The sequence below is a fragment of the Etheostoma cragini genome, chromosome 23 (assembly GCF_013103735.1).
Source record: "Etheostoma cragini isolate CJK2018 chromosome 23, CSU_Ecrag_1.0, whole genome shotgun sequence".
Taxonomy (NCBI): Eukaryota; Metazoa; Chordata; class Actinopteri; order Perciformes; family Percidae; genus Etheostoma; species Etheostoma cragini.
Window position 1 is genome coordinate 17,783,644 of NC_048429.1, and position 14,852 is coordinate 17,798,495.

Consider the following 14,852-nt stretch of genomic DNA (forward strand, 5'->3'; position numbering starts at 1 on the left):
TATTCTGTCTCATGTTTTCTCTGATCTTCAGTGTCTTCCTGCTCCATATGTCCTATCAGTTGATCCTGGGAGGCGGTCAGACCTATTTTCTCCCTACGTCTGGTATGACTTGTCGTCCACTTACGTGTTTGAGTAAGGCAAACGATTTTCATATTAGCTGAGAAAGCTTTTAACATGTTCAAGGCATGACGAAGCATAGCATTTAGTCTGCGAGGGCGAGTGACGCGCTGAATAGTTACAGGCTCTGCAGTGGGCATAGCAGTGGAGAGAGCCGAGTTGACACTTTGTGCAACTTCTTTACTAACTAAACCTGTCAAGCGCTGTGAGCTAACACATTCCACCTGGTCCTCAACGTTCAGAGCGCCTGCAAAACTCCGATGAAGTATGTCGCCCAGACTGGACAGAACGCGCTCCTTAGAAACACAACACTCCTCAGATGCCAAAACATTTTCGCTCCTAATAGTCTTCAACCAGACTTTTGACAAGGCTGTTATGATGTCCAAAAGCAGGTCAGCCGTCATGATTTTGGTGGTATCATCAGCGGTGCAGGATTTCAATGATTCCCACTGTTCTGCTGTTATCCTTTTGAAAAAGGATCCAATCAGTGGGCGAACCGTATCTTCTGAAACCTCCGTCATTTCTCCTGTCTGAGATATTTCAGTCATAGACATGATTATTGTAAAATCCAACTGTGTTGGTCTTTGTTCCGTGACTATTAACGTACCACTACTGTTTGTAAAAATAAGTATGCTGTTTTGTGCGCAAAGGACTGTTTTATGGTTTTTGCACTGTTATCGAAAGAGGTATTGAAAAACCTACAGATTTTTTATATTCAAAAATTCGATTGTATCAAAGTATGGCTGAGAACGCGATGAGAACCTTTTTCCAGCAAAACAGATAGAAATTGAATAAATTTACTTTCTTTAGTCCTATATATACAGAAATGTGTATGACATCACAAAGGATCAAAGCATTTTAGAATCTGATGTCAGAGATCAAAACCAACCGTTGACTGCAGACTGACTGCAGCTCAGCAACCGTTGCTGGGCAACTTTAGCACCACGGTTTCAAAACTTGCAACATTCCAATGGAGTTTAAAACTAACTCCCTCTAGCTGATAAAACTATCCCAGCAACTGTTGGGCTCGTCATTTTGACGTCATGAGGCTTGCTTTTGGCTTCTTGTGAGTTCAAAGTTCTGAAATAAATTACCCCAGAAAGTATTTTAAAACTACAATCACAATAAAGGCATTGTAATTTGATCACAAGTTACTCCAAGTTGTCCAAGTGGTCACCGAGTGCCCCAAGGACAGGTAGACAATTCAAAACAAGAAGTTTTTAAACAAACTTACTCTTAATCATCACATACAACCATCACCATCCGTTTTGTTTTTTGCTGTTTCTGCTTGTTTGGTCATTTTATTTGTCCATATACTCTGTATACTGTAAGTACTCTGTGTACTGTGCCTAAAAACACAATAAAAAGTAAAATGTATGTTTAAGCAGTAGCTCCTGACAGACCGTGGTGTGTTGTGACTGCATTCTGGCAAACGGGCATTGTTGGGCTTGACGTGATATAACGGTTAAGTATGGAAATGCGAAAGCCAGCGTTTCCCCTACCTAGGTTCTACTTGGGTGCCTCCGTCTTGATGCCTGTACAGATTCACTGTGTTATGAATCTGAGCCTAAAAATCCTACGTTTTATTAGGTTGGCTGTTATTGTAAAAGTTTTAAACTACATTCCAGAGTTGTTTGAATGAAAGAAATCTGCTCAGATGACATGTAATGAGTGCAACATGAATAATAAGTCTTTATTAGGATCCTGACGCTTTTCAAATGCACAATGATGTAAGACAAAATGAACAAGAATTAACTTTGGATAGCCTTAGTCTAAAATGATTTAACAGTAGTTAGGATATTCATGAAAACATGACTGTAACTCTCTGTATGGATCATAGTATGACTATAAGGTTAAGTTGAATATAACATGTGTGCACGGGTAATCAGGTATTATATCTGCTATTTGACAGACTAACCACATTTAACTGACAAAAAACATTATACCCTCCATGTGTATCTGTATCATCTTCCAGTCTAGTTTGTTGAATTTGTAAATAATTATTCTTTTTAAAAATGATTTGTTAATGTTATGTAGTAATTGTTTTCAATGAATAGCTAATAAACCTTAGTTGGACTAGTTTTTAACTGAACCCAAGCACCATCACATCCTGCCCCACCACCACAAGTAAATTCTCAACCTGTGGGAAACACTGATATATCTAAAAGAAAATGTCAAGACAGAACTTTTTTTTTTATTGATCACCGAAATGTTTCTGTTCAGAACAACTGATTAACTTAAATGCTCTTAGTCCAATACCTGCCTTGCTCCACACTTGAGAGAAATGTAATGAATTTGCCTAATTCTTTTAATACACAATTTACAATATTAGGAATAATATTGTGGCTTCTTTTGCTGGTGGGTGTAATATTCCTCCACCACTCAGTGCAATGTTGCTAGTACTCTCTACAACTTCACCTCTCAGTTGTTTTCAAAACAGTATAACATTTAGTATCTTCTTTGAAAAGTATATTCTATTCTTTGAAATATGTACATTGCGCCAGTTGATACTGTGTTTGTGATTAAAAAACAATGTACTGTATATTGTGCAGCCCTAGTTCACACCTGTACTTAGAGCTGTCCACTTGTGATCCGATCACTCAGGGCGGATTTTAATGCTAGGTGTGAATAAGGCCATAGTGTCAGCAATGTGTTGGGCCTGTTCTGACCGGGTATTAAAAATTGTGAAGTGCACAGCTCTAGGCACGTGATTTGATCTGTCATTTAGAGGGTGAGTCCAAACGTCCTCATTGACCACTTATGATCAGATCTTACTTCCCCGCCCTACATGCAAATAAACACGTATCATTTGCATATAGGCTGGTTTTGTTTTTATAATGTCTTTTGTTAAAAAGAAAAAGCGCTGCTGTCTGTGTGCCAAGTATAGACTGCAGCCTATAGCCTATATATATCTCAACAGTATATAGTATATGTCTCCCTCATATTGTCCTCGGGTCAAATTGACCCGTTTTCCTATATCAATGTTCTTTTTAACTACCCAATTGTAATTACCCAAAATAACTTGATTGATTCCACACAACGCTCATTGGCAGGTGTAAATCTCTACTTTCATTACTTTTGACGTGTCTTATTGAATTTTATAGCATTTGGAGAAAAATATTGAAGTGGTTTTGAAATAGTGTTGAGTAAAAGTTGACATTTTCCAGTCTATAGTTTGTGATATTATTTTTGCGTTTGGGGAACGCTACCATCCTTGCAGGTGGGTGCGCCGGTAGTTATAAAACGATTATTAGACTATGAAATATGCCAATTCTGATATGTTCATATAGCCTCCTCAAAACAGACAGGGCCACATTACGCAGAAAAGTTAGCTTACTGTATTTAGGTGAAATATGCAATCTTTGTAGTCGAGCTGCGATATGCAAACTGTTACTTGCAAACTTTGCATTCAAATTTTTCCCTTATCTATTTTTGTAAAATGCTGCCACACTGGCGATGTCTTCGACATGGTTGAGGAGGACTGACTGTAAATTAAACACTCACAATTAAATAAATATTCAGCAAACCACTAAAACAAGGCTTTCTAGTTCTTTCTTCAATCTGTCCCCAGTGGGTTTAGCTAATCCAAAAAAAGTGAAAACAAGGGAGGTGACGGTAACGATCTATGCTTCCACCTGATGAAATAACCCGGCAAAAAATCGACCAATCTGAATTTTGGTCGAGCCAGAACGTATTGACCAATAAATCAACTAGTCGACTGGGAGATTACAGCCCTAATATATATATATATATATATATATATATATATATATATATATATATATATATATATACACACACAAGGGTGGCAACATAACGAGATCTGCTGACGGGTGGCAGGGCCTGTGCAGGTGAGGAAGATGTTTTTAAAAGTCTCTTTGTGTTCAACTCTCAGTACGTTTGTAGCTTTTAACGGAATCTCTTTAGATTGTAGTTTAGTTTATATTACAACTGCTTCATTTTACGGTTCAAGATCGCTTATTGGAGTCACGCAATGTTCCTGCTGATGAAGCCCCAACATTTCCTGATTTTGCTGCTTCATAGAAGCATTCAAATACCAAAATAACGGAGTACTATTGCAATCCATTTCAGCGTCAACTCCAGACAGCGCTGTACCTCTGGTAATGCGTGACTAACAAACAACAGAAGGAGATGTTTTGTGGTAGCCTAATGTCCTACATTGGTGAATGTAGGGACTTTTAATGAAACTAAAATTAACAGAGCTCTAAAGAGCCAGGGATATAGGAGCAGGCAGCATGCAGGAACAAAAGAACCAACATACTACTAACAGAGTTTGATAAGAACATCTAAAACACACAACTCACTCAGTGGTTTTCATGATATGGGAAATACTTTGAATGAGTAGGCTAGCCTCCGTATCAGATCATTGCAAACGTTAGCTTGCTAGCAATGACAATGATGGTATCTTGATGTTTAGCAGCTGTGACATTATAATTTAATCTGATCAAATAATGGGTAAAAAAATTACAAATCTGACCACACTTTTGCGGCCACCTTATGGTCCTCAACACTGAGTACTACAGACCAAGAAGTATTCAGAAGACTTTTTTCTTTTCTTTAACCCTAACCCAGAACTTTTCCGTATCTTGCTACTCTGTCACAGGTTTTACTGCCTCGTTATCTTCAATAAGTGTTCTGCTACGATGTGGTTTACCCGTATTACAACTTGATATTTATCGAGAGAGAGAGCGAGAGAGAGATATATTATGTGCAAGGTGATATATTATTACCTTGATAACATTGCTGTTGTTGTGTTTCTTAGTGTTTAGCTGATAGATGTGCAGATTGTTTGATATTACTTGTGCAGCGTTGTTTTGATTTTCAGGTTGTGTTTGCTAGCAAGGTGCTATCGCCAGTAAACAGACTAGCCTGTGGAGCCACATGCTAAGCTATTTAAGGTGTATTACACTGTTTGCTCCGTCATGCATATGTGTTACTGAGCAATATCTTACATTTATGTTAATTATTACATAGAAAAAATGTAATTTAGTATTTTGTCTTGTTATATGCTGGTGGCTATAACATTTAGTTTTGGTAAATAATGTACATAGTAAGTCAGATACTTATTAAAGTGCATTATTAGTTGCTTATATTTCAGAACCACATCCAACTTCACATGTAACGTCAAATACAACTTCATAGTTAACTTCATATTAACTTCATTCACCACATATTTGTTTTTATATTTCTGCAATCTGCACTTAAGTGTGTGATTTGTTTCTGTCTTTCATATATCACATACCATATTGGTCAGTGCTCATCATACTACTGTGATTGAAGTAGTTCAATATAAGATGTCATTCTTTTAAATTCATGCAGCGCCTAATTTCATCATCGCATACAGGCCAGGCCTTCAAGAAAGAACAGCTGGTTTAATCTATCTAATCTTGTGTTGTTAAACTATACAATGATTTATTGCTTGTCTTTGATGAATAATACAAAGGACAAAGAGATTGAAAAATAATCGCATATTAAATCACAATATTGGTAAAAAAATTGCGATTCAATTATTTTCCAAAATGGTTAAAAATGTCTCGTAGTTGAGTTATATAGTAGTCTAGTTCAGTGTTTTAGTACAGTTGGTTTTTACACCTCATGCAAACCATACGAGAGTACACATATAAAACAGCTTTGCGTCTGCTTTATCTCCATCGCCATAGACTCCCAGAACAAGCTGCAGAGGCAGCTGCCCGCTGCAGAGAGACTCTGCTGCGCCTCGTTTATTAAGGGTCTGTTTTCAGTAGCCGCAGTCAAGCTGACGCGTGCAAATGGGACGCCATTAGATCGCCGTACCTGTTCATACCCCCGCGTGGTGGTCGCCACACTAGATACAGTCTTCTCCTGAACAGAGGTGACCGTAATGAGGAAAGGCTACCGACTTTGCTATTTGAAGGACTAGAAGAAGAAGAAAACGGTAAAAAACTGCAGAACTGGCAGTATCGTCAATGTTTTGATCCCAATAAAGTAGATCATCGGATCAAGCCTTTCATTCACCGTAAAAGAACTCATCTTAACCCAGGAAGTTTACCAGAGACCTTCTGAGAATCCTGGCATCCGGTTACCCTTGAGCTCCTTCAGGCTTCCCGTTTCCGCTTTGTTGCGCGCCGCTTAAGCAAATAAAGTGGACCTCTGTGCTATAAATCCTGGCGCACTAGCGAGATCTACGTCATTTTGACATCATATTGGCGCACGCCACCTCGGGTGCGGCTAGTATACCGCAGGTTTAACAGTGCCAGGTAAACTACAATATGATCTGTGGTTCACATGCATGCTGAACCGTGGGGGTCCGTTACCCTGCTGTATCGTTAGAATGTATTTTAAATACAAAACATAAAACTTTATAAAGTTTTTTATATTTACACTTTTGTATTATTGTAAAATTAGCTACAACAGTAATAGCAGTTAGGCTACCTTATGTTAGTCCATCCTACATTTTTTAATTTAGGAGCTTCTTGTGTTTCTTGAAAAGTTCCCATCAAGCCCTCTTCATATAAATTAAACAAACTGGACTTTTTCCCCGGATGCGAAAGCCCCCTTACTGCATTATATTCCATCATATTTCTATTTTGTAATCGTTACATGTCGTCAGAATTTTGTGTTTTCTATCAATAAAGACATTTTCACCATAAGTGTAGGCTATGCCTAAAAGTGACTATCAGACTACTGGAAACTAAGACTCTGACAATCAAAATTTCCTGGGGGAGGACACCCAGACCCTCCACTTAATGTGTGTGTCCCCCAGTCTCATTGTGAGCCAGGAAAAACCCTGTTAACATACCACTTTTTTATTTATTATACACATAAAACAAAATAAAAAAAGCTGACAATCTGTGTTGGAATCTGTTTCAATGGTCTCTTGCATCAGCAAAGGCTCAGTCTGGCTCATTTCCCCTCATTAACTAACACAATGCGGGCTGCCCTTCTTTTTCTCATGCAATCAGTGCAACATAATATCATTTATAACACAATCCAACCCTGTTCTGGATGCTCGCCCGGTTCCCCAGACAGAATTTCAGCGCCAAGCTGGGTGCACCCGATCCGCCCTCCTGGAGCACAGTACAGGCCGTGGTTTCCCATCCTCAGCCGCTGGTTCAGAACTTTTACATAACCTTCTTACATCCTTACCCACACTGCATCTCAAACTCCACTACCATGAAAGTCTTCCTTAGCTGCACAACAACTTCCACGTGATCTCTATCTCTGTATTTTAGACTCAGTGTCATCTGAATTCAATTAATTCTAAAACCTGAAGTCTCATTAAATCAGAGTTGTTGGCAGGAGGGCTGGGATGTGCTGGGACAAGTTAAATGTGAAGGAGGCCAGTCAAACTACTCTCTCTGCTCTATCTCATAATATAAATATTTAGAATAAGATTATAGGTTTGAAGGATGGTAATCTCATACTTAGGCTATAACATGCCCTTAACAAAGCTTTAAAAAAAATCCTATAGTATTCCAAAAGGAATTCCCTACTTGATTTTGGGAACACTCCTTTAGGATAGTCCTATGGGAATTTATCATACAGGATATCTATCTACGATTACCACTACAGAAATCAAATTAGGAGGTCTTATAAAATCCAAACCCTAAACTTCCTAGAATTCTAGGAAGTTTCATCGCGTCCGTACTGAGTTTATATCCACCCTATTATATGAAGCCACTGCAACAAAGTGTAAAGTTAACTACGAGGCTGCAATAGCTTCTTTCTATTATGGGACAGTTGTGTGACGTCAGCTTTAATAACGTGTATAGCTTTCACCCGCTAGTTAGCAAAAGGAACATTGCGATTAAACTAGCATACAGTGGCGGCTCCAGGTGTGGGGAAAACTGCGGAGTTGAAGAGCCGGAAGAACTTACTTGAAGGTAAGGATGCATAGCGGTCTGTAGGACTTGTGGCTCGTGTTGTCCGCCATCCTCTTGCCCCAGAAGTCGTTGCTGAAGAGGTTTCTGAGGCTGGAGTCCGGTCGGACGTCCGGATTGTTAATGATAGCCCACACATCGTCGTGTACCAACTCCCCGTGGAGAGAGTTGCCGTAGCACAGGACGCACAGAGCGGCCAGCACTGCGTAGCGCCCCGCAGCCCACACTGCCTCGGGTCGGACGGTCAACCGCCGCTGCTGGCGGGCTTTCTTCTCCCGCCCCGGCGCTGTCATGTCGGCCCTGGCTTCTCCCGCGGCTTCGCTGCGCTGAGGATGAAGCTTGGAGCACTGGGGGATTCTTCCATTCCTCCTTGCAAGTAGCGGCTGTGTGTGCTGTGGATTGCGGAGACAGTGGTTGTGTTGTGGCGCCTTCAGGTGCAGTCGGTGAACGTCATACTCACGGCTTACTGGAAGGCACCGGAGTCTTAAGCTGTTGGCGTAGCCTACAGATTTTCTTTCCATGTAAATAGAAAATTAGACATTTATTCTTCTTAGCTGTAATACTTAAATTTGATTTGTACTTGTAATTGTAATTGGTTAACTTTATTATTTAATATAGCCTAATCTTTTTGTGGTCTTAAAATACAAAACATGTGCGTGAAAGCTCATTCTTGAGCTCGAAAACAGTTGTTTAGAAAGAAAAACATCTTAACTAAATGTCCACCTGTTTTGTCAGCTTTTTGTCATTTCTTTTTGTGGGTGTCGGCAGACAGGTGACAGGTAAATTGTTTGTTAATAGCAGTAATATAACTTAATCACATAAACATCTATAGAGTAAGAATAAATAGCTGGAAAAGATTCTTCTAAAGAACAAAAATACAACTGAACAGCTCCAATTATGTTGTCTGCGTCTAGACACTTATGATTGGCACACATTTAAATACACTGGAATATTGCTATGACTGGAATATTATTTTAAGACATGCCCCTTGGAGTTTATGTGGGAATAATGAAAGGAAGAGAGGGGCGGATGTTTGTAACCGGCTGTGTAATAATATTTTAAATAGTATTATTAAATGTGCATAGTGGACAAACGGCATGGTTGGGACATCAGTCTTGAATGTACGAGCTTATGTGGAGTTAAAAAATGCATCAGCACCGAGAGCCCGCCTCTGCACGCATGCGCATGAGGACGTTGCCTCACAGACGGATACATCAGCTGCAGAAAAACCAATGAAGCTCAGCGGAAACTACCCGATCGCATAGGCACACATCTTTCCTCCGCTGTCCGCGCACCCTCAGACTAACGATTCCGAAAAGAGGATGGGGAGGTGGTGATAGTGACCGCAGAGCAAGGAGACACATCACAGGAAGGTCCGAATGTTAGTAATCAAAATCAGAAAATCAGTTAAGGGTTCATTGCCACTTATTAGGAATCTGCCTTGGGGAATGTTGCATGAACAAACAAACATATTAAACATTAATATGAAAAAATAAATACAGAAACAATTCTATACACGTATATAATAATTGTTATTACTGGCAGAATGGGTTAGGCCTAATCCTTTAGTATATTGGATTCTCCTCGCATATCCCAACCTGGTTATGTATGACTTCCATCAGATTCATTTTTTATATTCACCATCTTTGAGGTCCCATCCAGACATGTTGCATAACAATGTTAAACTGACAAATTTGTCTGTCACAGTTTTTCAAGCAAAAGAGTTCATTAACTACTTACAAATTCTTGCAGTATGAGCGTGTCTATTCTATTAATTTATACTGTTTATTGATTGCAAATTAAAATTTACACTCTGTTTTGTTAGTAATCACTACCACAAACACATGCTTAGGACTTATTCATGCACAAATGGAGAGATGTCAGAGACTGCCAGCTGGACCAGCGCCCTGAACAGTTGGGTGGGGTACAGTGCCTTGCTGAAGAGCACCTGGTAGTGCCCATCTGTCCAGCTGTCCATCCACACTCTGTACTTTGGTTTCGCACTGAACCCGACCCCTTAATATATAGATACCGTCGAGGATGGGATTCAAACCCACGAGTGCAGAGCACAATGGATTAGCAGTCCATCGCCTTAACCGCTCGGCCACCTCGTCATTTATATTGTCATACCCTGTATGAAAGCCCATGGAAGAAAGGTGGGGGGGAAAGTTGTTCTCTTATAGAGCTAAAAATGTAATACTTACGGGATATTAATGCTTGCTCTGAAACAGATAAATTAAATCAGCTGTCAAATAACCCAGTTAACATGGATGGATGGAATGAATGATGGATGGATCGATGGATGGATGGATGGATGGATGGACGGCATCCGATGGATAGAAAGATAGATAGATAGATAGATAGATAGATAGATCCACTCAATTAGAAAATGTTACTTGGTCATCACAGTCCTACCAAATATCATGTATGCTTTGTATCGCAAAAGCCAATATCTCCTGTGCATTAGCCCACTACTTTGACTGGCTGATCAAAAATACCTGGAAAAGAGACATGACTAATAAAAGAATACAGAATAAACAATATGTTTGGGAAAATGTACTCATCAAGATGTAGTTATTAGGGCAGAAAATTAACATGTTAATAACAAGTTCATGCAAATTTACCACTAATTTCTTTTTACGTGTAATTTACATTCTGTGATTTGGGCCTTGGCCCGTTCTGTAGTCAAAAAGCGTTGTAGCGGTAACGTCGTAGATGGTTAGAAGGAAAATGTGATAACATCCAGAAGATAACTAAATGGGGCGCGTGGCTCGCTGCAGTGGAGCAAAGAGCGTCTCCGGTCTGATCTACTCACAAGTGTGCGCCATGGATGTTGTGTACACTCTGAAGAGGCAGGGCCGCACTCGGTATGGCTTCAGAAGTAAAATCTGGTCATGAATCACAAATAAAAAGTTATTTTAAGAGCCACACACTTAATCTAAAGACCGACTATCGGCTCTGAGGAACAGGATTTTTCACAAAATTAACAATCAGTAAAAAACAGCCTTCAAACCCCATAAATGCTGCAGAATGTAGTGTTAACTAGCGTACAATGCAGTGACGCTCCTCTTGCCTGTAATGTCTGCTTCTGATCAATTGATGCGCCGAAATCTGAACTGCCATTTGGTCCAGTAGAGACCGGTCTGAGTATTGGGGCCCAACCCTCCCTTTGCATTGTGTAGTAAGGGCGTTATTCTGCGTGGGGTTTGTTTGGGAAGGCTGGGGCTCAGTGGGAGAGTGGTCGTCTGCTAATTGGAAGGTCTAAACTATTACTATCACTGTTAGATATGTCAAAAGGTTTTTACTGTAACTTACTGTATTACTTGCATACTGTACCTATAGAACAATATATTCCTTTTACAGTAACTAAATGTTACTGTATTACAGTAACATCACCGTAAAAACCTAGGTTAACTATACAATACTGTAATTTCTTAAATTATTATTAAACCTCAGACTTTATAAAATGTTTGTTTAATTTTTTTCATACATAAGTACTGCTATTAAAGCCAGACGGACACAATTATTGCAAAATATCAAATCATTTATTTAAAACATTGCAAATGTAAAAATACAAACATATCTACTTCATTGTTTAGGAAAATATCTCTTTCCACGACCTAAAGCATTTGTTTTTCCTGTGAATTGCTTTAAGAAGAATTATTTAAGATCCCAAAGCAAAAGAGGTTTAAGAGAGAGACGTAGAGAAAAAGTGTGTGGGTGTGTTTGTGTGTGTGAGAGAGAGAGAAAAAGAGAGAGAGAGAGAGAGAGAGAGAGAGAGAGAGAGAGAGAGAGAGAGAGAGAGAGAGAGAAAGCCTGAGGGCAGACAGCAGAGATTCAGTCAACAACATTCTGAACATCTGGTGTGTCCCCTTGCGGCCTGACCAACTCATTGCAATTCCTGTTGCGTGGTGGCCAGCTGGTCATTGAGCATTCGGCCTCCTGCTCTGAAACAGAGCTTGTTTGGCACTAAGGCACCCTGCAACAGCTGCTCACGCTGAAAAAAAATGACCTTCTTTCTTACAGTGGACCAACAGATGAAAGTGAGGCCAGTCTGTCATGGTGCATGTTAACACAGCTCCTAATTACCTGCATCTCTGACTGTAGGCCTATGTCGAGCACTAAATTGTAGAGCTTTTTTGCCTCTTTTGCACTAAACACTGACAACTGACACTGAACTGACCACCAATGGTCATACCAACCAAATCTCCCATCCCCATGGCCCAACCAGCTTGTTTCATTTAAATACCTTTTGCGCTCGGCGTTACTACATCTGCTATGTTCCTTATACTTCCCTCTGTTCTGACCTGGATTCTACACAAGATAGTCTATTGTTAACATTATGTAGCTAAACATCGCTAAAGTAGTGGACAGCTCTGGCAGAAACGTAACCATAGCTGTTTTTAAAGTGGAAGTAGAAAACTTATAATTTATTAGATAGCTAATGCTGTCTGTTACGACTCCTTGAACAGATTGTAGTAACTTTTACTGCTCACTTTTACTGACACGTTTTCTTGCGCCGTCCTTTTATAAAATGAGCAATGGCGAAAGTTACAACATCATGTTATTAACATGGAGTTGATGAGCAGCATAGCAAGCTGGCTAGCGCGTTGGCTAGTGGAAATAAACAAACCTAACGATTGAATTACCGCAGTTGGTGCTGTACATGGGTCAAATGTGACTAAAACTTGCAGTTTATACACATATCTTTGTTTTTCTTCTCTTTTGGGAGGTGATCTAAACACTTGTGGATATAAAAGATGAAAATTTGCTCTGTGGAATTCCCAGTGTGCTTTGCCCTCAGTCTCTGCAACAGTCATGTGACTAAAAGTTAAGAATTGCTTAAGGCATCTCTGAATGAAGCTCATCTGACCCAACCCCCCAGCCCCCAAGACACATGGGCCTACATAAGAGGTTATATATTGAATTTAATGATATAAGTTCATCTTTTTGCCAGTGTTAGCTCAGTGGCGCTCACCCATCCTTCTTAGACACTGATTTTCTTGTAGCGGCACAATTCTACGCAATTGATAGCTGCTACTTCAGATTCCTAGCTATCCTTCAGACATTGCTCTCTACTTCAAGTTGACTCAGAGTTACATATTTGAAAAATTGTGATGTGGCCTGCACAATACTGTGAAAACAAAATTCAAATTAGGTGAGGCACTTTTCTGGTTAATCTTACGCAAGTTCTACCAGCTACTGATCTGAAATCTGTCTGGTGGAGCCTTGGAGAGACCTCCATGCAGTTGTACTCCTATTACTCCACAGTTGTTTTTTTTATAATTGGGTTTAAGTAAAACACAAAAAATGTTCATTTCTATTACAGGAGGATGATGAAGCTGCCACAGTAGGGCTCGTAGATGAACCAAACATAGTTTCTAAAGGCTAACCTAGCTTGTAACATTAACGATATTGTCTCCTTTCCCTGCATTTGTGCATTAAACGTTAGAGTGAGACCTAAAATGGCCTGGATGAGTCTATAGTATCCTACTTAAGAGGTGTTGTGCTGTGTTAAACTGACTCACCCAGCCACTGTTTCAATTTCCTGAGTCGGGCTTGCTAGAATTGGTGTCCACACTGTAGGGAGCAACTTCTGCTCCGGGTCCGCTTACCAGCTATCGGCGTCGGGACTCTGCAAGCCTGCTTTCCGCTATGTACCAACCATACAGTTGCAGCTAGCTAGATCTACAACTAAGCCTTGGGATAAGAACAGTCTTGGGTCAAGTTAAAATACACTAAACAAAATTATGAACGCATCACTTTTTCTTTGCTCCCATTTGTCATTAGATGAACTCAAAGATATAAGACTTTTTCTACGTACATAAAAGGCTTATTTCTCTCAAGTATTGTTCACAAATCTGTTATGGTTAGGGTTATGGTTAGGGTTAGGGTTAGGGTTCATCCCTCTCTCTCTCTCTCTCTCTCTCTCTCTCTTTCTATCTCTCGACCTGACTGCAGTTCATAATTGTAACCGTCTTGAGTGGGCAAATGCTCACATTTGATGGTGTCTGGCACTTTGGAGAGGTTTCAAGTGAAACCCTGCTCTGCTTCTGTTTGGCACTGCTTCCTCCCAAAATTGATCAGCCTTGCATTTCCCTTCAGCAGGCGGAAAGATACACCTGTTGCCCTGCAACCAGGTAGCCCCGCGAGGCTGCCTGTCCTTATCAAGCTCTTGTCTGTAGTTACAGCCTCTATAATCACCACATCAGATATTTAACGCTCTCTATGAATCATCAGAGAATAATAAAACACCTGCTCCCTCCATCTCTCTTCTCTCACACCTTCCTGCAGATCTACAAGGGAAACTGCCAGGAGGAATTATTCACCATAAGCTGTTTGAAATATGGGCGTCCCTCCGGAGCTGATTCCTGCATTTGTTAAGATAGTTTGTGCTTTGAATAATACTTTGAATATCCTGTGTGCTGTTTGCTATAGCAGCTCCACACTGCCAGAAACTGGAGAATACTCTCTAAAACTGGTTGTTTTTTGAAAGATGACAACCTTGTTAACAAATGCCTCAAGTTATTGTACTCAATATTCTGAACAGTAATACAGCGACAAACTAATATTTGCTATGGGGGGGAACATGGTATTGTTTTGTCATTGATTCCATCCCACTTTGCAACACAATTATACAACAGATACCTTATTTATTGATATTGATTGATTTAAATATTGATCAATCCGACACCAAAGATTCTTTTTTACCTTAAAATATAATTTCCACAGTTAAGGCGAGCCACCTCTTAGATGCATGTAATATATGGTGCAAAGCAATAGGGGCCACTGGGGCAGCCTCCAAACCAAGCCAGGTGGTAACGGCACCCTGGTCAAACCAGTGCCAAATATAGG

General features: G+C 40.0%; 1 protein-coding gene and 1 non-coding gene across 2 annotated transcripts in view; both read right to left on the reverse strand.

Moving 5' to 3' along the window:
• Positions 1–8,439, reverse strand: part of tmtc1 (transmembrane O-mannosyltransferase targeting cadherins 1) — a 138,433-nt gene extending 129,994 nt beyond the window's left edge. Inside the window, exon 1 of the mRNA XM_034863173.1 lies at positions 7,995–8,439. Within this exon, the coding sequence (XP_034719064.1) occupies positions 7,995–8,290 (296 nt within the window). The 5' untranslated portion in view covers positions 8,291–8,439. The remainder of the gene's footprint in view (positions 1–7,994) is intronic.
• Positions 8,440–10,029: 1,590 nt separating this feature from the next.
• On the reverse strand, positions 10,030–10,111 carry trnas-gcu. Its single transcript has one exon. It is a non-coding gene; the product is annotated as a tRNA-Ser (tRNA).
• Between the last annotated feature and the right edge of the window lie 4,741 nt (positions 10,112–14,852).